The following is a 21,673-nucleotide window of genomic DNA, read 5'->3' as shown; positions in this document are numbered from 1 at the left end:
CAGAGGGCTGGAAGAAGGCTCAGGGAACGTCTTCTCTCAGGAGAAAAGAAGGCACTGAAGAGACCCACTGCTGCCTCCCATTACCTAAACAGGGCTTACGAGAAAGCTGAAGAGGGACTTTTTAAAGGAGCATGCTGTGATAAAGGGATAACGGCTTTAAAATGAAAGAAGGTAGATTTAAATTAGAAATAAGGAAAATAAATCTTCACTATAAGAGTGGAATGACACTGGAACAGGTTGTGTAGAGAAGTTGTAGATGCCCCATTCCTGGAGATGTTTAAGGCTAGTGTGGGGGGCTTTGAGCAACCACATATAGTAGAAAACGGCTCATGACTTGAAGGTCCCTTCAAACCCAAATTACTCTGTGATTCTAAGATCCTAATATGTTTCTCAGACACACAATTTGACCGTAATTACTGAGCCACTTAAAACAAAAAATTGCTTTGTAGACACATATTGAGATATTCTTCTCTTTCTTCCTTTAAAACAATAGATCTCTCTTGTAAATCTACAGACAATAGATGTACAAAGCATTTTGAAAAACATAAGTGCAACATACGGTAGGTTAAACACTATACTGCAGTACTGCATACTGCTATCTAAACAGACATAGCCCAAGTTGGAAGATAACAGAGCTATCAAACAATCCTGTAATTTGAAGTTCTAGCATTAAACAGATAGATTTCTACACATACAATCTTAAAACGCTTGAGTTTAAGCACATATAAGTTATTTTCACCTTAAGAACATGAGAAAAACTTATCAATCCAACTATCCTCCATTTTACTTCAAGCAACGACTCCCATGCAAATCTTACCTCAAATCTACTTGAGCTGCATTGCCCCATAAAGTTGTAGATTGGCTTTACTGCACAACCTGATCATAAAACCTTGCACTTTCTCAGCACAAAATAACATCCAAAAAATGATGAATGGTCAGGAAAAGCAATAACTCAGGGAGAAGATCTGACATGGTGAAAATGGAATTCCTGCCATACAAAAGGCATTTGCAGCCTCAAGTCCAAGTTCACAGTGGTCACTGTCAGACATTTTGGGCCAACAATACTGAGCTTGCATTTTCAAACTGTAGAACCAATTGCAATATATGAGCTGAGAGCACAGAAAACTCTTTTTCCTCAATATTTCTCGGAAAGCAGCGTTGCCTGCCTTACTAGTGCAGAATTACTACCATTGAGGACTCATTATAATAAATTCCTACTTTAAGACACTTCTAAAGTATTACATTTTTCAGGATCTATATCCCCTATTCATATAATTTATTTCTAAACGAAACAAATTTGGAATAAAAAAAGAAACTTGAGTAAGTCTAAAAGGAAAAGACAGTTTCTAACTAAATAAATTTGAAGTCTAAGTGAGAAAGCAGCCAGGGAATCTCATTTTTCTTCTTCAGAAACAGAGACATCTGAGCCCAGCAACAAAACCTAATACAAAATCAGGAAACAAAATCAAATCTCTTGAGCCCCAGCCTGGTGCTCGATCACAAAAATACTTACCTTTTCCTGCAGAGACTGTGGCAGGCTATGAATAGTTACCATTAGGGACATCAAAATTAGTCGGGATGAGAAAGCCAGAAAAATGAGCATTTTAGAAACAAGAATTACCTTATTGGGGCCACATCTACACTGCTTTAAGATCAATAAATAGGTTTCTGCATATTACCACTTACACCAGGCAAATACAACATCAAGTATGCTAAATCCACTGCACAAACAGTTAACAGTGAAAACTTCCTTTAGACCTACCACCTGAAACAATGTCAACACAAAACTGCACTTATAAACACAAATGCACACACAATCTGAAACTGACACCAAATCATGTTTATTTTTATTTATTCAGTCAACTGCATAAAAGCTACGTAAGTATAAGACAACATCCTACAGAGCAGCTCAAGCATCTGAACTGCAAGAACTAAGTCTCTACCAGCAGTACCACCAATCTAAAATACTGGAGCTCAACCACAGGCTGGGCTGTGCATCACAACAGGATGCCCTTTGAGCCTCCCTTAGGAAACCCTCAGTGTATACAGCATATTGTTTGCTGCCATGGCTGAACACTGCCAGAGAACATGAACATCAGCAACCACATTAGATAAGAGTGAAAGCCATCAGGGGAAGGGGCCTGGGAGGGGGATCCCGCTGTAGGCAATGCTTATACTAAATCAGGCTTCAGCTTGTGTTAGTTCAGGCTTCCACGCTCTGATTGAGGCTTAAAGCAAATGGAACTGTGCAAATCTCTTTCTTTGCCTCTGCTGATCAGGATGGAGAAGCAGAAACACAGTTTGTTTTTTTCATGAGTTAGGTTTCATCTAGCTTCATTTTAAGCCACGCTTGCAATTAAAGGGCTTTAAAAATAGCAATAATCAGAGCAAACAGGATATTGTTGGAGTCAGTTCCACCCTCTGAGCTCATTCATTACTGTTTTAACAGCTACAACACCCCTGACAATTCCTATTTGTGATCCATCTCCAGGGTTTTCAGGGGAAGAGCTCGAAGGCCCATTAGAGGCTCGATTTGGTGTCAGGCCTCCCAGCTGTGCTGTTACTTCACACACCTGCCCACTCAGCCCTGCAAAACAAGAGGCACCAGTAATCCCCCTTGCCTCTGTAGCATGGGGAATATTACAAGCTCTGTCAAGTGCAAATTGAGGAAATGGAAAGATCACTGATTTATAATTTCAGAAGCACAGAAGGGCTTTCAAAGTCTGCTAAAAAGTCACTTCCTCAAAAACAGCCTGCTATTTCAATGAACAGCCTTGTTCATTGGTTTGGCTTCCCACCACAGTGCTCCCACTTGGAAGCTACAGATCTCTGCAATAACAAATTACTTGATTTCCTCACTAGCTGAAAAGCTTTGTAGTTAGATAAATATCTTTTGACCCTCTCTTTAAAAGTTGCCCATCTCTCACTCTGCGCTAGAAGAAAGCTCCTGAAACTTATTCTGCATTTGAAAATAGGCTGCATGCACATTCACTGCTAACATCAAGCTGATCAGTCTGATTTGCCTTTATTGGTCAGAGATAAATGCAGCTCGTGGGGGTATTTTTGCTGCTGTTCCTTGGGAACGCAGATACGTGGCACGCTCTACTCCAAGCACTATGTGTTTTATGTAAGATTTCAGCTTGGCTTTCTGAAAAGCACCATTTTTACATTGTTAAGGTAGAGACTTGCACATTCATCAGCAGCAGAGTCCATGAGGTCACGCTCAGAGTTTCAGGAACTACCAGACATACACTAGAAACACACTGATGAAGATAAAGATGAGGAAGTTAGGCTACCAGTTAGTTGAGCTTACCCACAGCAAGTACCTTATGAATACCTTCTTTAAAAGAGTATCTCACAATTGCCCTTCTTTTTAAAGAGAAAACACAGTCTGCATTACTGTGAATGCTTCTGAAAGACTTTTAAATCAACAGAACGCACTTTCCTGAATACTAACTTCTGTAGATCCATAAGAATACATATAGAATGATTAGGTGGTGAAACACAATGGAAAGCACAGCAATGACAGCAGAGCAGCAAGGTCCCAGGCTGCAGCAAGCAAGAATTTGCTCAAACACAACAGCTATGGGCACAGCAACAAAGGAAAGAAGCTGCTTACTTTCAGAAGGCCTCAGGTAGGTAAGGATCTTCAGCAAAAAACCCTCACCTCCACTGCCAACCCTTACAGGAGGTTTGGGAAGGGGTGGATCCTGACTCCAGCCCTTCCAATCACTCAGTTGCATTGCGTGCACCTGAGCTCCCCTGGTTTGGCTCTGCTTTGCCACCAGGTGCTCTATCAATTCTTCAGGCCCTGAATTAGCACTAGCACTACAGGTGGTAATGATGAAAGCAATGCAAGTAAAATAATCCTGCAATAAACTGCAGATCTACAACAATTATGTGGTTTGCTCCTGCTAGCGGTCACAGGACCACGAACCTACCTCTTCCAAGAATACATTCTAAGAGTTACGTTGCTCCCAACTAATCCTTGAGACAACAACAAAATGGGGAACAATTCTAGACTTCTCAAGTAGCCCCCAAGCATTTCACTTTATACACTGTCTAATTCCAACACTATGTTGTGTGTGCCTTCCTATTTGAAGGATTTGGAAGGGTAGAAAGAAAATTCAGCTGGTTTACGTTAATACATCAGCAAGTGTTGCAGGATCTCAGCACTGCTGAAAAATGAGCCTTCATGGCTCTCCAGCTGTTTTCTGATCATATAACAAACCCAATCTTATGTTTATGGAATTAAAGCCTGTTGCCATGGAAATAATTATGCTGCAATATACCCCTGCAGGATTAAATAAAGGAAGAGTGACTGCAAGAGAGCAAACATTAAGCAAGGAAACAGTCACCCAAATAAGACTCCGGTAATTAACAAATGTGGCAAAAATATCCATACATATACACTCAAAGGTAAGTGGGTTTGCAATATCAGATGATGCATTTTCAAGGCTTTCATTATTCAAACAAAAAAGAGGAAAAAAAATCAAAAACAAGATAACACTCACTTGATTTTTCTATCCAGCATGCTCCAAATACTTTCTTGGCTCCTTGGGCAAAGCACACTAATGCTTTATGTTTTGCCCACTTTCAACTGGGAAGTGACCTTCAGAGCTTATTCGTTAAGATGCTGCTGTGACTCTATGAACTACAGTTTAGTAGCAAGCTCAAGCCAGACTGTTTTTACCTCCCTTTCATTTGAAATGGTATGAAAGTTAAGATGCACACCAGATCAGAGAGAAAGCTTATGAACTCATTTGCATCATTAGCATTCATTTACTTTTCATTCATTAAAAAGAAAGGAAAAAGCACTATAGTTTCTGATTCCCAATCCCAATTATCTTTTATACACATTAAAAGTTATATGCAAGGCTTGTTTCTCGCTAAGAGCTTTCACAAAGCATCTGAGTTTACCTGCTACTACAGAATAAATGAAAGCACGTCTGCATGGCTACTTCAAGGGCTGATGGAAAGTCATTGGTATCCCACTGCAGTGAGATTTTCCATCATCACAGCACAGGAGTGCATTGGGAGGTTAATGAACCATCAGCAGTGTCTGACTAAACCCATTGCTCACTTGAATGCATCAAGTTTTCCTATCGTTTCCTAATCCTGCCTTCAAAACCCAGTGTTTCTATTGAAAACGGGGACAAATAGCAAGAAAACACAGAACTAGTTTGGGCAAACCTCACTCTCCCCTTGGCTGCAGTGCTGCTTTATTTCCATATCAAGTATTCATGAGCTTGCAACCAGCCACAACCTCGTATCATTACCAGAGCACAACTGCATACAAGAAAGCCTGTCTACCACCACTGTGTCCCGGTAGGCTCAGCAGCACTGTGCAGCAAAGGAACACAGCAATTGTCTCCCTGCCAGTGACTCAATTAACCCAGTAGCCTCCCGGAACACAGATGCAAGAGAAACCTTGGTTGATATAAGACCTAGGCAGCCAGCAGCATTCTGCTCTTATGTTTTCTGCAAAATAGGGAAGTCAGCTGCAGGGCAGAGGATGAGACTAAAAAGCACAGACTTAAGGGCTAATCCAAGGAGGGCAGAGAAGTCCCTCTGGATTTGTTCCATCTCGTACATATCTGGGTCACATGGTGACCAGAGATGTTTCTAGCCCCAGCTTGAGAAAAGCAAACATTTAGAAGCCACTGTTTAAGCATAGCTCAGTACACAGCCACACTCGGCATGAACCCTGAGCAGCTGAGTTCTGCCCCGAGGTATCTAATACTAACAAAACTGCATCGCATCACAGGCTGCTATACATGTTGTGAATGCTACATCAAAGCTTTTCCAACAATTTCAATTTAGTTGGCTCAGATCCCTAATAAAAAAATATATATATATATATATTCAAATGTTTTCATTAGATTTTCAGTCCTTTCTAAGTTGAAAACAAATACAAGACTTGACAGAATTCAAGAGCACATACAGACAGAAACTTTGGAAATACTCCAGTCTGACAGTTTGGGTTAGACCTATATCCAGTGATACAGGGAACAAGAACACAAACACTGCTGGGAGCATGCCTCTGTAGCATTAGCCAAGCCTTAGCTAAGCATTACCAGGACATGGAGAAGGTTTACTATAAATGAGGAAAACATTTCTGAACTCAGAAATGTAGAGGAATGTCACTGTGTAGATCCACACACCCTTAAATGCGCACACTGAAACATAAACTCGCTGGTCTTCACCTGCAACAGTGATCTATCCTCTAACTACCCATTTGTGACATTTGAAATACCTGCTTTCAAATTGCTTCATCTATTCTCCAATGATTTTCCAACACAAATGTCATTTAGATAGAGAAATTATTTTCTAGTCATGCTGTGATAAACCTACCTAATTTTCTCCCAGCTACGCTTGTTAAGGACAGGTAAATAACAGAGTTTACAAATAGCTCCTGTCTGAACATCCTGAGCTGCGGTTCACAGTGAGTAAATGTCAGCATAAGAAGCAGCAGTCCAGCATTGTCTTACATCCCACATGGCTGCTCTTCAGCTTCCTAGAGCTCAATAGGCTTTGAAATCTCATTTTAGGTATTCTGACAGCTTTGGATAGCACACGAGACAAAATCCAAACTGGCAGCGTTCTTCGCTTAGTCCCAATTCCACTATACTGGTTAAAGGGCTCCTGCCTAATCACATAAATGCACTTCATTGCAAACTGCAGAGCTGCCCGTCAGTCCACGGGGAACATCCCAAAGGGATCCTGAATTTTTGAAGAGGCTTACTTTAGCAGTATTAGCCCAATGAAAAAAGGCAACCTGTTTCATTACAACGAAGAAATATCTCTGAAAGATGAGCAAAGGAATCATTTACAAATAGAGGACAACCTCTAAATTCCAAGAACTCTATTCCTTTTTCAAGCTCTTTAGGTAAAAGCCATCAGTCATAATAAAAGCTTCAAAATACTTCCTGTATCTTCAAATAAATGCATTAAATACTGTTGTTTTGGGAGGACCCGAAAGCAATGCTCAGATTCTAGCAATATGTTCTAGGAAAAGTACAAACACAGGCTTGGCAGAAACAGTAAAAGCATCACAATGGTTGACTATCAGCTAAAAGAAATATTTCATTCCCAAGAAACGATGCCTTCATATTACTCTCTTACACACACTGATTTAGATTTTTAAAAGAGAGGAATTTTAAGCTGTTGAAGACCCTGGAAACACTTCATTCACCCTTCAAAATGAAATACTATCTCGAACATTGGCTCAGTCTGACATAAATCTCAATTGCGACCTTTTCTCAAGACACTTGACCCAACCAACTCAAACATAAAAGCAGGTATGATTTAGCTGTTACTGAGAAAGGCTGATATTAGTTCCTGCAGACATAAAGACTGAGACTGATTTCATATGGAACGCTGTACTGTTTGTATTGCTAAACTCTCTCAGCAACTTACATCGAGCATCTCAACATTTAACAGGACATTTAAGACAATCTCTGCTTTAGGATATCCCTATAGAAAAAAAAATCACTGTACACATTGGGTCTTTGCTAGGTAGTTTCCATAAGAATTGAAAAGTTAACACACTGAGCAGCATTCCCTAAGCCCGTGGGTGGTTTTAACTCAAGAACAAAGATAATATTTTTATTTGACCTGTGAGTGCCAGTTTTTTCTTCCCCAACTCCGGGCTTGTGATTTCTACAAGACATCTCTTGCTTTGTATGGCAAATCAGTTACACAGCACAGCTCACTTTGCTTCAAACCAGGGCTTCCACAAACGAGCTGACACTGATGACACCCAGGCATACCAGAGTGGAGTGGCTCCAGCAGCCTGCAGCAAACAAGGCCATCTCCTGTAAGCCCTTCTCCAACAATTTTGAGTCCTGCTCTTAGAGAGCAGAAACCTTCTTAGGTTTGTGTAACCACTCTTCGCCTGACATCAACCCTCTCATTTTCACAGATTTCCTGCTGACATTGTTGCCAAGCCAACTTCCATCACATTTGAAAAGTTACGGCTGTCACATGTAGTCCCTGGTACCATCACTTCCATTTCAGGAAAAAAAGGGAGGAAGGAAAACCCAGGGAACTACAGGGCTGTGAGCCTCACCTCCATGCCTGGGAACATCACGGAGCAGATCTTCCTCCTTCTTCTGCTGAGGCAATGCAGAAATATCAAAATTGCATTCATCATCACTGCAAAATGTTGAACAATCTACCCCTTTTGATTTGCTCTTGGTTTTGCACACAGAGAAATAAAAAGTGAGCTCTTGAACTGGAGGAGAATTGCACCCAGTTGTTGCACAGGACTAAAGCTGAAACCTAAGCACTTTCCGAATGCTTATTGTTACTTTTTTGCACTGTTTCACCCTATTCCTCTCCCAAGAGGCAGGGTAAGGGTTTCACAAGTGACTGTTCTATCTATGAGAAAAGCAGAAGAATCATTAGATTAAAGCATTAGATCATGAAAGCTACAATAAGTTTCCAGTGGAATCAAATGCCTGACTTCCTCAACCATTAATTGCAATAGATCTCTCCCAAAAGCTTCTGTAAGATCAGTTCTCCTGTACAGTTCTGTTGGACATGGTATGCTTTCATCTTCAGTCAAGCCAAATGGATAACTCAAATTGTTAATTAAAGAAAGTACGTAGGTCACTCCAAAAGTAATGCCTCCTAATCATTTCCATGGAAACTGCAACAGATACACAGAGCAGATTAACGTTACTTGAGAGAGCACATTCTCAGCTAAAAAACACTATTTTTCAACAGCCACAATCACTAGTTATGCATTGCTACCAGCAATGAACAAGAGCCTGCATGTCACACTTGTAAAAATCCACCCCAGTGGAAGTGATCCACTGTTTCACAGCTGTTATCATGGCCTTGTTGCTAAGAAAACATTGCCCATGCAGCCCATCTTCCATCAGCCTAGACAGATGCAAGTCAGAAGGCACCAAATCCTGACAGCACAGAAGGCATGCTAGCCCAGTTCAGCCAAGATTTCCATTATCTCATGGCAAGAAAAAGGCTGTCTTCTATTCTTGCCACATTCTGGAAGTTCAAGCCTTTAACCTTAGTCAGGGTCACAGTGTACCAGGCAGAGTTAACAGATTGTCTGGATTTCAGGAAATCCAGAGGAATCACCCCTTTTCTATCCCAGAAGATACACATAACCCACTGAGGGCTATGGCTTGAATTTATTCTTCAGCAGGACTCCATGTTGCCTGCTGTTTTGACACTGGCTTACAGTAGTAACACCACATCTCATCAATTCTAATGGAATAATTCAGGCAGCTATCATCTGCAAACTCATATTTGTTCAACAGGTCATCCCAAATATCATATGCTGTTCTTTCTCCTCCTGTGTGAGTACTGTCACCAAAGTTTCCGATGCTTGGAAGCCAATAATCTGCTCCATCCATAGTTCCCTCATCATAATCTATCAAATCACACGGATGAGCTTATCAAGATGCTCTTCATTTGGTGGTGTGACAGCTGTATATAAAATGTGGCTTCTCTTTCACACCACTGCAACACAGCCAAAACACACGACCCACTGCCTCACTGTGCTCACATCCACTGTTAGGTCTCCGTAAGTACCCAGCAGGTGACAATTAATGTTGACAGCTGCAATTCTTTTCCACACAGAGGAATTCAATGACATGACCATACTACATATGCCCTTCCACATCAGACACCGCTCCATCAGACTGCCCCTCTGCTGCTATCTGTCACACGGCAACAACACGTAATGGGTATTGGTGGGAAGGTTCAACCTCTACTGTCATGCCACGAGCACCTGTGTCTGACGCTGTGGGACAACCGAGTATAATAGGAGGCATTACTTTCAGAGCAGTCTTTGTAAAATGTGAAATAGAAAGGTGTTGACGTGACATTTTACTCTATGTGAATGTGAACATTTTTGTCAGTACAAATACAATCTACAAGTTACTCTGTTGCTCCTCTCCTCCTTCTCTAATTCTTTATAAATCAGAAAATTAATTACCCAGAAAATAGTCTCCTGTAGTAGGAAGCTGAACAGGTTTAATGCATGGTTTATATATGGAAATTTAGATGTCAACACTGACAAATCATCACATAAATATTTTTGCAGCTAGATTTTGCTGCATCTGTCTTTCCCAAACAATGAGCATAATTCAGATTATCTTAAAGATAAAGGGCTGTTTTGGTTTAAGAATCTCAAAGACATTTTTAACATAATTTTTTTTTTTCAGCTACAAATCAATCCGGATGAACAAAGTTATTGTGCTGTATGAGAGAAGCGATCCTGATGCCATCCCTCTTAGAGGAGAGATATTCACTGTAAGAAGACTAAGATAAAGAATACAAAAATTAAATAGAAATTGGTTTCCCAACTTCTACTTTGTCATCTGTGAGGGGACACTTTGAAGTCACTATTGCTAAATAGGCTGTCCATAATGCTCACCCCTTACTTCAAGGCTACCATTCTTACCTACCCTAGAGTCATTTTATAGAGGGCCTAGCTTCAAGTGACTCTTGAAAACTACTTTTGCTTTGAAACACACTTCTGTAGTCATAGAGTTTGAATTGTCAAGTATCCGCTTGGATATACTTGGTACTTTTTAAGGCTCAGCTGCTCTAAACTTGTTAAGAAGTCTGACAATTGAATCCAATAACTTATCTGCATTAAGGTGCTCAAAGCAAAGCCTTCTACTGTGGGTATGAGTTAACAGGAGCAACACTTGACACAAAGACTGCAGCTGTAATCAGCTACCCAGGATTATTAGTGATTTTGAATGTTCAGACTTGAATCGATTTAAAGATTGGATAAGATCTTCAGCATTTCACAGGGAGTGTTTGACAAATCTCTGTGACATCTCCTCGTTGAGTGAGGAATGGTTGCAACTACATTTTCATGAGGAAATTGTTTTCTATCATGCATCAGTCTGACAACTTCATCCTCTTGATGAAGAAAGAGTTGGAAGCCACTTGCCCAAAAGAGACAACAAGGAAATACTTCTATTTATTCTAAACCGCTTGAACCCAACATCAAACACATGATAACGACCAAGCAGAAAAATCTCTCTTTTTTTCTTTTTCCACAAATTCACTTACTTTTTAAGCCAACACACATTCAGCGCTCATAATAGTCTGAGGATGGAGCTCTGCAGCTGAACTACATACTCCATGTAAACTCTTCTTTGGGGGTTGTTTTTTTGTTTTCTTTTTTGTTTGTTTTTTTTTTTACAATTTCTCTGTTTTTATCCTATTTCCAACCACCTATTTGAGACTGTATAGCTGAGCATTTAGGCTTGTGTGATGCTGCTGTTCTTACATAACATCTTATTCACAGTCGACCCTTTCAAAGCAGCTCCCATTCACGAATCTGTCTTCTGATCCAGTCACATACAAACAATTAGTGCCAAGTTAAGAAACCTCAACAGCACAGATAAGCCTGCCTTTTGCTCGACTGAGGAGCAAGTAAAGGGATGGCAGGCAAAGAAAAAAGCCCTGGTAGCGGGAGACCTGGTAATCTCCAGTTACCACTGATAAAATGGGAGCAGTGATTTCTGTCTGAGACACTTTGAAATGATTCCCTTTGCTCCCACGCTAAACGACTCCCTGGAGAAAGAACCAGACTTGAGACACAAAGAGCAGGAACAGTGTTTTTGCTGCCCAAGCCTGTTTTGCCTATGGGGACAGCTGGCAAGCTTCCTTGTAATCTCTTTCAGAAATACTGTATCACAGCCAGTTGCATGCCCATCTCCCCCGGCTCCAGAGCAAGCATAGGAGGAGGTTACAAGCTTACTTTGTTTGCGCCTTGCTGTTTTTGTCAGCATAGCCTCCTCCATTCGTGCTTTTTCTTCCCTCTCCTTCCAGCGCCTCAGCTGTTCTTCTCTCATCTTGTAGAACAAGATTTGCTTTTGCTCTTCATTCAGCTCTGCCAGGAGCTCGGGGTCGATATACATATCACGCAAAATTTGCTGCAGCATGACTACTCAAAAAGCAAAGACAGAAACTTGCTCCCAACTATCTTCAGTACAGTGATGAAATCCCAACTACAGCACTCCAGAAAGCAACCTGCAGCAAAGGAATTCTCCTACGCCAGCTGGCCCAGCAGAAGCTCAATTCTTCTCGCTCCGTCCCTCTTCTTGCAGGCATATTCTGCTCCTCTTCTCTTACAGTGACAGAGTTCTCTGCTTATCTCATCCACCAAAGGTAGTGACAGGTGTCAAGTGAAACGAGGGGGGAGGAATGGAAAAGGATGAGGAAATAAATGAAAAGATCAAAAGAAATAAATAAGACTCTTCAGTATTCCTGACTGCAAACAGGCCAAAGTAAAGGATTCTTGCCTGCACCCATCATTTTTGCTCCCTTGAGTAGAAGGAAATTCAACACAATGAAAGTCTGAGACTTTCGGCTGAGGTGGTAATACGCTCCCAAGGGTGTCAGCGTTGCCCTGGGGGTTTAAAGTGATGTCATGGTTTAAGGTATCACCTACACCAACAATATCTATGTCACTTTGGGAACTGATCTCTTCAGATAAGGGAGAAGAAATGAGTTTGCATATTATTTCCCAGTGTAACCTGTTAACTGGTCTCAACAGGATAGGTCATATCAGCTCATATTTACGTGGTGCTGACAAATATGGTCATGCAAAGCGATTAAAATCTCTTTAAAATTAAAAGCAGGTGTAATAAAAGCCACAAGAATCTTGTTAACGCTTTATAAATAGTAAATTAATATTAATTAAACAAGAGGTAGTTCTCAGCAGTTCATGTGGACTACTCACGTCCTGCTGGCAGTTCACTTCCTGCTTTGTGACTGAATAAAGATACAATGCTTCTCTTCAAGCAAAATGTGACCTTACGCTATTCAACAGAGTTTTCACCCAAGTCTGGAAAACAACATATCAGCACCAGGATCAAGCGTGAGTAAATTAGATGAGAGAAGTAAAAGCTGAATTTCACATCCAGCTCTCCCTGGGCACTCCTCCGAGGAGCAGAAGCACGCTGTGAGGAGGGGACACTGCCCATGAAGACAGAAGATGGGGCCATCCAGAGTTTTAACAAAATGCAGAACACATCTGAGGCTGTAGCATCCCATTGTGTGATATTTGCACAACCTATCTATCTTAGGGTCTACCACTAGAAGGCAGACTGCACAGGGAAGACCCACACTGTGTTGCCAGAGTGATCAGAGTGCCACTCACATGGCATTCAGAACAGGTCAGCGGAACTGCCATGAAACAGAACTGCTGAGAAGTCATCTTCCTTTTCCACTCCTTGTCATTAACAATTATCAGAAGCAAGATACTTAATTTGCAGTAGCACTAGATTGTCTGGAAGGGAAGAGGATCACAGATGATCCATCCAACATACTCCTGTATCGTTTTTCAAATTAGATACTATCACTTATTGCTAATATGCTTAACCCCATCCCTTACCAGCCACGGTTCCTTACTGGCATGCACAACAGGTGACAAGGAGATGCCTGCCCCCTCAGTGAATTAGTATTGAGTTACTAATTATTCCCGGTGCTTGCCCTCCCTCACACCAGAAATGAGAACTTCTAAAGCTCAAGATGTACTCACAGCTGTGGTACAAAGGCAGTACTCAGGGCGAGAATACTTCACACAAAGCGATGCATTTCTCCCGCACAGAGAAACAAACCAGGGAAATTCACATGCAGATGCCTCCCTGGGGAGATGCCTCTGGCTCCTAACACCAATTCCTGAGCAGAGAAGACACAAAATTGGAGTCTGTTTTCTCCTTCCCGTACTCCCCAGGGTTCTTGTCTGTTTTCCTTGCACTGGGAAATAAAAGGAAGGATTAGAAGACAAGGGCACACAAACTCACCAGTCTCAACTCAACCTATGAACCACCTGTATGCAGTCGGTAACCCCGCTTCCCCTGTTAACACAGAAAATTGCCAATTACAATGGCAGCTACCTTGCAAAGTGAAGCATCACTTATCTTAGCGACCTTCATATGCAATCACAGGAAATTAGAAAAAAGAACACTCAAGAAATGCTAAGTTTACTTAAAATAATTGCGTAGCAGCTCAGCTTCTCTGTTTGCCTTTAACAGCACTATCCTTTAACTGCATGACACGCTACGTTCTTCCTCACAAAGAAAATAGCTTTATAGATGTCTTAAACTCTTACAAGGCTTTCATGGTCCTCGTATTCAAAAGCTTGCACTGTTACTGTGTTTACGCATGCTGAACTCCTTCAAAGTAAACAAAGTATCATAATTCCAGCAGAAAATACGTCTGATCTAAATTAAATTTCAAGTAAAGAGACTGTATCACGATAACACAAACCTAAAGATTCTCCTTTAGCAACGCCTTCAGCTGCTTGCTCTGTACAGAGTCCAGTTCACTCTGTACTTCAGGTTATCTCTTACAAACAGGTTTTGTCTCATAAAATTGAAGCGTTTTGTTTTATTTGGATTTTGTTTGTTTGTACATTTTTGTTTTCCTTAAAGAAATAGAATTTGGCAAGAGAACACCTAGAGGAAGAAACACTTTGCTTCTATTTGTTTCTTCTATTTTTCTTGGTCAGGTACAGAAAGAGGAGAGCCTGGGGGATTTGGCCTTCCTTTCTCTGCCTTTATTCAATTATACCGAAACTGTGGCTTCACATTTTGGCACTAATTGAAAAAGACTCGCCTTTGTAAAGGCTTCAGGGCAAGCAGTTTTGCTGTTCTAACCGTTTGTCATCTTCCCAATTTTATTTTACTTGACTTCGCAGAACAAAAAATCAAATTGTGATCACAAGCTATCACAGTGCAAAGAACAAACTCTTCATCAAGGACTACGTGCGCTTAAGCACGGTAAGAAGGAAGAGCTGTTTCTGAACTGCATTCAGCTGCAGACGTAGCTCAGGATGGAGATCCAAGATGCAAAATAGCACACAAACAAATTTTCAGGCAGCAACTGGTAATGTTAATGATCAATCACAAAGCAGTAACGGCAAAAGCAAGGAGATGAAATGAGTACTTTATGAATAACCCACTATCTGAAGATTATTAACTCAAAACATACAAGAACGCTAACCAAATAATTGAGTGGAATTAATTTATTCCTCTGTGGGGTTTTTTATTATTACTTTTAAGTTCACATTTGGAAGTGATTTATTCTAAGCACAGAAATTAAACCACTAAACTTCCACTACTTCAGTCTGACTTCTACCACCCTTGGTAAGAGGGTGAAGAGGAAGCAAAGCTGCCGTGTTGCCTGCATCTCATTGATCATCCTGACACTCTGTCTTTCTTTTCCTCCATTGGAATCATTTTAGACATGAATGCTCTCCTCGCATTAAGGCTTTGATGATCGTTACAAGTAGACTTTTCACAGCCTACTTGACTTAGCAGCATCTAAGAGAGACATCTGACTCTACTCAAGGGATGCAAGGGTTCCTTCTCTCTTGACCACCTCCGGTGAACCTTTTTAAGTATGTGAGGCATTCTTCTACACAAACATAAAACAGAATTTTTAACCTAGTGCATTATGGTCCTTTTCATATAGCTTAACAGATCTTAAGTAATCCAAATTGGTAAACAAAGTCTCAATTGCCATTAAGAAATCACCATGTGTTCTTATCATAGAACGGCCTGGGTTGAAAAGGACCACAATGATCATCCCATTTCAACCCCCTGCTCCCCTGCTATGTGCAGGGTAACCAGCCAGCACACCAGGCTACCCAGAGCCACATCCAGCCTGGCCTTGAATGCCTGCAGGGATGGGGCATCCACAGCCTCCTTGGGCAGCCTGTTCCAGTGAGTCACCCCACCCTCTGAGTGAAAAACATCTTCCTAATATCCAACGTAAGTCTCCCCTGTCTCAGTTTAAAACCATTCCCCCTTGTCTTATCACTGTCCACCCTCATAAACAGTTGTTCCACCTCCTGTTTGCATACTCCCTTCAAGTACCGGAATGTCACAATGAAGTCTCCCCAGAGTCTTCTCTTCACCAAGCTAACAAGCCAGTTTCTTCAAACTTTTCTTACAAGACCTGAACCACAAAAGGCAACCTTGAAGAGACACCAAATCCAGTATTAAAAACTTTTCCCCTGACCAGAATTAGTTCACAGTTTGAAATAGCTTGGCTCAGCAGATTCAGACAACTCAGATCTGGGAAACTTGGGAACACAACAGCTATTTTCAGACAACACGTGAAATGAAACTTTCTACCGACAAACAAAATTTCTCTTTCTTTCCTTTTTCAGACCTGATTTGGGTATGGATGAACTAACGAATGGCAAGAGAAGAGAAAACTAAAGTAAGGACAACTGTCTGCAGGCATTCTCCATTGCCTCAGCCTTTCTGAAAAGTTAAGAGGGCAATGACTCATCCATTGCCCTTTTCACCTACCCCAACACTACAAACTAAGCTAAAACAATTACATAAGGATTATGCCTCAAGAGCCTATGAACAAAATAGAAGATTACTATCAGAGCCATTCTTTGCTGGCAGTTGTTACCCTATTATAACTTCCATACAACTTGATGCTCTAATTAGTACTAGACCAGAAAGGAGCTCAGAGCTGTTTAAAATTTAAGACTGGAGATTCCTTTAATCTTTAACAGCACCTTCTGGGACCAGACACACAGTCTCTGGTATAGCAGCTTTCTGGCTCAGCAATGCTCAGCACTGTCACTGGAATTCATCTGCTGGGGAAGCAGGGAAGAAGAGGAAGCACAGAAAGATGATTTAGACCCATTTTCTAGAAAAGGGGAAAGTGTTTAATTGGCTAAGCCTTTCTCATCTCTTCATTCAGTTTCTTCCAAGCATGTGTATCCTCTATTCCCTGGGCTGAACAGCTCACTGGCAGTGCTGATGAACGCTGAACCAGCAGAAGAGCATTTTCTTTCAGATTTTATAACACAGCTACCTAACCTAGTTTAGCCATGTCATTTACATAAAAATATTCAGCTATAACCTACATAACATGGGGAAAGATGCAGGAATGGATACACCTCTATCCATAAAGAAAGGAACGAAACAATGAAAGACAGCATAAAGAAAAAAACATGGCAATGAAAATGTGGCTGAACTCCACAGCCTTAATCTTTGTGTCTGTTTTGTACCTTTTTTTTTTAACACATTTTTCTTCACCCCAACCCCATCCAAGATGAAGCAGTGCTCAGCATCTGTATTTTTCAAGTCCCACTGCATCAGCATCAAAATGAGAACAGAAGAAGCTGGAACTGAAAGGTGCAGGAGGGAGCTGACTGTGACACAGGAAAGGTAATATGAATATTTCGTATGAGGCTTTCTAAACATGAACAAACCTGTCACTAGAAAATTAAGTACATTAAAGCACTCAACACAACAAACCTGTCCTGCGTCTGATATGCACATTGCTGCCAATTAAAAACTAGAAATGAGCAATTGAGAATTATCCCTTCCCCACCTCCTCCATCAGAGATAGGAACATTCTGTTACATCTTTCCTCCTCCAGTTCCATAGTCAAGTCTGTGGCTCCCTCTAAGGGCTAAAACAAGCAGGGACTCAGAACAAGCTTCATATAAAGCTGGCTGAAAGTCTAGCACAAACTGCAGAGGGATCAGAATGATCAGCAAATCATTTCCCTGAAGCTGCTATTCCATTACAAAGCATCACGTAGGATAAGGATGAGTGAATGTTTTCCAGGCCTTCCTTCTCCATACCGAGCTAGTACCAGTAAATGAGTTTCTTTCAGATTACGGACTTGCTCTGTATGCATATCACCTTTTCTCTGGTTCAAGATGGGTATTTCTACGGGGCAATGTGTACGCCTCTTTTCTCTGCAAAAAATTAGATGATCCCAAAGACATATAATCCTTGCATAGATGCAGACTACAGAGCCATCTGTCATTATATCACGCCCCTAGGGTTAATTTCGCACTCTGCAACACCACTTAACCTTCAGAGGTCACATCAGCTATTTCTGCCTAGCAGCATAGCAGTCCTACTGAGCAATCCTACCTAAGGCCTATCCTTTTGTGTTCTGTGCTACAGCTGTTGTATGCACGTTTATGCTGGAGCCCACAGTGCCTCCATGGTTCAGCACAGTGTATCACAAAGACTTGATAAGCCAGGTAGAAAGGACAGCACTCCAATTGTTCTTTGAGATGACAGCTGGTATATGAAATTCTGGCCTATGTCACCAGAGTCAGAGGTTAACACAAATTTGTCAGCTTTCTTAAGTTTAGGCTTGTTTTAATTTTAATGCTTCTACAGTAATAGACATGGATACAACCCAAACTAGAACATTGCGTGTTTATTGCTATTAATACACTCACAACAGCAAGAAGCATCAAAGAGCTGACAAGTCCCATCACAGTTTTTCAAACAGAGAATGAAAAATCCCCATAATAATTATTCTGAGTGAAAGATAATTAAGTAAAGCCAACAGAAAGAAATCAAGGTTCTTTGACAGTCACCCCCTGGTATTCCAGCTTGCAGCAACAAAGGTCCCATCCCATAAACCTAGTAGTGGAAAGACTTAACTCACAGGGTAGGGGCTAAAGAGGAACAAAAAACACTCGCACTGCAGTGAACCCAATTGGAGCTCTCAGTGCACCACTGTTCTCTCACTTGCACTGTGCTGTCTAATTCGGTTGCCATATTTGCAGTTGTATGTCATTCACAAAACAATAAGCTTTTCAGGTCAGCCCCTCGGCTCTGAGCAGGGTGTACTTGGTTGGCAGACAGCAGCTCCTGCTTAGGATGCAATTAGAACTCAGTAAGTGTCGGCAGGGATCTGTTCTGGCCTTAAGTAGACTAAAAGGCCCAAGGGCAACTGTCTCCAAGGAACATCTTAGTTTAAAATATATGCAGAATTCAGGGCCCCTTGCTCTCCTATTTACACTTTCCCGCTTATGTCAGGCTCCAATGTTACACCACGCTGTATTAGATACAGCATGTGCTTCCCCTGCACAATGCAGTTAAGCTCCATGCTACTTAAGTACCAAATGCATCAGTCCATCTGTTTCTCAGCAGAAATCTCTGTAGCTGAGGGAAGCCTCTTCAAAGCAGCTTTGGTTGTCTTTCGACTCATAACTGATAAGCTTTGCCCAAGATCCCGCACATCTTTCCTTTTTATCTATTTACTTATTCACTTCTCTATGGTCTTTGTAATGAACCGTTAAGCCAAGGTGGGACTTCCAGTACAGACAGCCTCCTAAGAATACTGTTCTTGTCTGCTCTTCTCTTCCCTACCCCTCGACACACACCTGGCTGCACAACAGGAAACATTTCTTCAAGAAGGAATTTGGTGTTCTCCTCCACATGAATTATTCACTTTGTGCATCTGCAAAGCCCCAGAGACCTTTGAATACCATGACCCAATTACAACATTAAATTATTCCAGAGTTTGGTACATTTTCAATGAAATCCATTACAATAAGCTACCCAAGAGATACCGCATTCTAAATTATGTGAGTTTCTTCTCTCAGATATATATTAACTTTTGAAGATGTTCACTAAATTCACCTTTTTCCATTTAACTGTAAGTGCATCAAAACGTATCATGTGAGGCCTAATTTTCTTTAATATACTCCCTGGTACAAAGTATCTGCATTATGTATAATGCGGCAGTCACATCATATCAGCTTCTCATCATATTAGACACTGCATTACGGCAGCTAAATTGATTACTGGTATAATTGAAGGCCACCGGTAGGAGAATTTTTAATCATTTAAATGACTCATCAGCTTTACATACGTATTTCCTTGCCTTAGTGGCATCATGCAAATGATTTTCCTTCAGGACATGGCATTTTGATCATTTAAGCCACTTCTTATTCTTGTCATCTTCGCGGGCAATAAAATCCTACAGACTTACACAAGGCAATCTGGACAGGATTTCTTTTCACCATGGGACTTCTGTTTGCGGAACGCAATAAACACTTCAGGTAGCACAAGCTAGCTGCCATTTGTGATGATTTCTGTTTGTTGCTTTTGTTGTTTCTTTTTTAATACATATTTCAACATAGAAAGTCAGACTACGACTTGTTTCCAGATGTCAAACATTTCCACAAGCATTTTTTCATTGTACTATCCTTTAAAACCAAGTTTCAGCTTCACTCGCTGCCCATCCCATAAGAGTGAAAATCCTCTGCCTCAAGATCCCTAGCTTTCTGCTGAAGATCACATTCAACGCTTTCCGTGTCCTGACACTTGGGTGATGGGCAAAAGGTTTAAAGACCAGAACCATAGTATACTGAAAATCCTCCTCTTTTACCTCGTAGCCTTTTTAAGACCTTCTCCATTCTTATCATAGACTGAGGGACAAAGAACAGCTCAACATTGTTAGGACCTATTTTTTCTTTTTTTGCACTCTAATCATCTCCACACTTTCAAGCGACAAAACCTGGATTAAGCCTGCTGACTCATTTTCACAATACAAGACTTAGCAGCTCTGGTATTCCTGTCTGTATTCCATTTGCTCGACTGAGAGAACACACGCTTCAAAGCTATTTGCAAAATCAAGACAGATCCAAGTTTCACAATGGGGATGTGCCCCAACACTCCCTTATGATGAATGTGTGAAGTTAAATAACTATTTCTCCTCATCCTCTCTTCTCTCACCATACCTTCAGCTTCTTCCAGCAGTATCGCTCAAGGCAGTTCTTCACACTCTTATTTGTTGCTTTCTTCCAAACTTCTGCACTGGGTTCCCCGCTGCTGCTTTCTGTGCTAAGCCTCCAGGCCAGTTGTGACAGCTCCCTTCAAAGAAAGAAGACCAGCTTATGGAAAATCCCCCAGAACTCCTCATTGCAACAGAGCATTGAGCTATTCCTGTGGCATCCCACCCTTACTCTCTCTCAACAGATAGGTGACGTTCCTCTACATTGCCCGTGACTCAAAGATACAAGGGTTATACACTATATTACATTGAATATTATACAGTACAAATGCAAAATGACTAGTGGTTGGTGACCCTGCCAGGGGCAGGGTTGAAACTAAATGATCCATCTGGTACTTTTCAACCCAGGCCATTCTACAATTCATTCTATGATTCCATGCCTAATCTACTCATGTGACTGATGAAGTTTTTGCTACAGAAATTCTTGCTCTGTCCCATACAAGTTAGTTCCCACGAAGAGACAATGATGTCCATATTTCCTAGCCATTTTGAGTGAGAATAGATTCAAGCAGTAGATAGCTAGTGGTCCATGTCCCTTCTCTCCTTTCACTAAGCCATCTTAAGCCACCTACACATCTGAAGAGGATATCCTGGGATTCCTCAAAATAAGATTATAACCAATTGCCAAACAAGATTATTTCCATGTGTCCATCTTAAAATTCATTAAGTACCTATGTAGCTTACCATTGGGCATTAAGTATGCCACCCAGGAAGGAGATAATACACTATTACTGTCTCACATTTCTCTCCTCTCTCTCTGCTACCTGTACGGCTCCTCAGCAGTTCAGATCTCTTTCATTTTCTGCCAAGTATAGAATGACAGAAGTTATATGAATTTTCTGCTACCATGAGCATATCCTTATTCTTCAGAGCTCTGATCTGGCTGTAAAGGCTACAGCCTCCAGCTTGAAGCCACTCACAGTTGCCTGCAGGCACATTCCCACTACAGCTGGAATGACTTGAGCTCCATGATGCTTTTTCACACGTTGCAGGTTTGGATCTCATGACATCTTCAGGAATCCAATGGCTAATATCAAGTTTTACATCCTATCAGTAGCTGCCATACTACCTGACCCTGTCTTCTCTTCCAAAG

At 41.2% G+C, this 21,673-nt stretch overlaps 1 protein-coding gene across 1 annotated transcript in view; it reads right to left on the bottom strand.

Moving 5' to 3' along the window:
* Positions 1 to 12,038, bottom strand: part of SH2D4B (SH2 domain containing 4B) — a 61,566-nt gene extending 49,528 nt beyond the window's left edge. Inside the window, exon 1 of the mRNA XM_072340251.1 lies at positions 11,753 to 12,038. Within this exon, the coding sequence (XP_072196352.1) occupies positions 11,753 to 11,936 (184 nt within the window). The 5' untranslated portion in view covers positions 11,937 to 12,038. The remainder of the gene's footprint in view (positions 1 to 11,752) is intronic.
* Positions 12,039 to 21,673: the final 9,635 nt, after the last annotated feature.

Source organism: Excalfactoria chinensis, chromosome 6 (genome assembly GCF_039878825.1).
Source record: "Excalfactoria chinensis isolate bCotChi1 chromosome 6, bCotChi1.hap2, whole genome shotgun sequence".
Lineage (NCBI taxonomy): Eukaryota > Metazoa > Chordata > Aves > Galliformes > Phasianidae > Excalfactoria > Excalfactoria chinensis.
The sequence above is the reverse complement of the archived record's forward strand: the minus strand, read 5'-3'. Positions and strand labels throughout refer to the sequence as shown.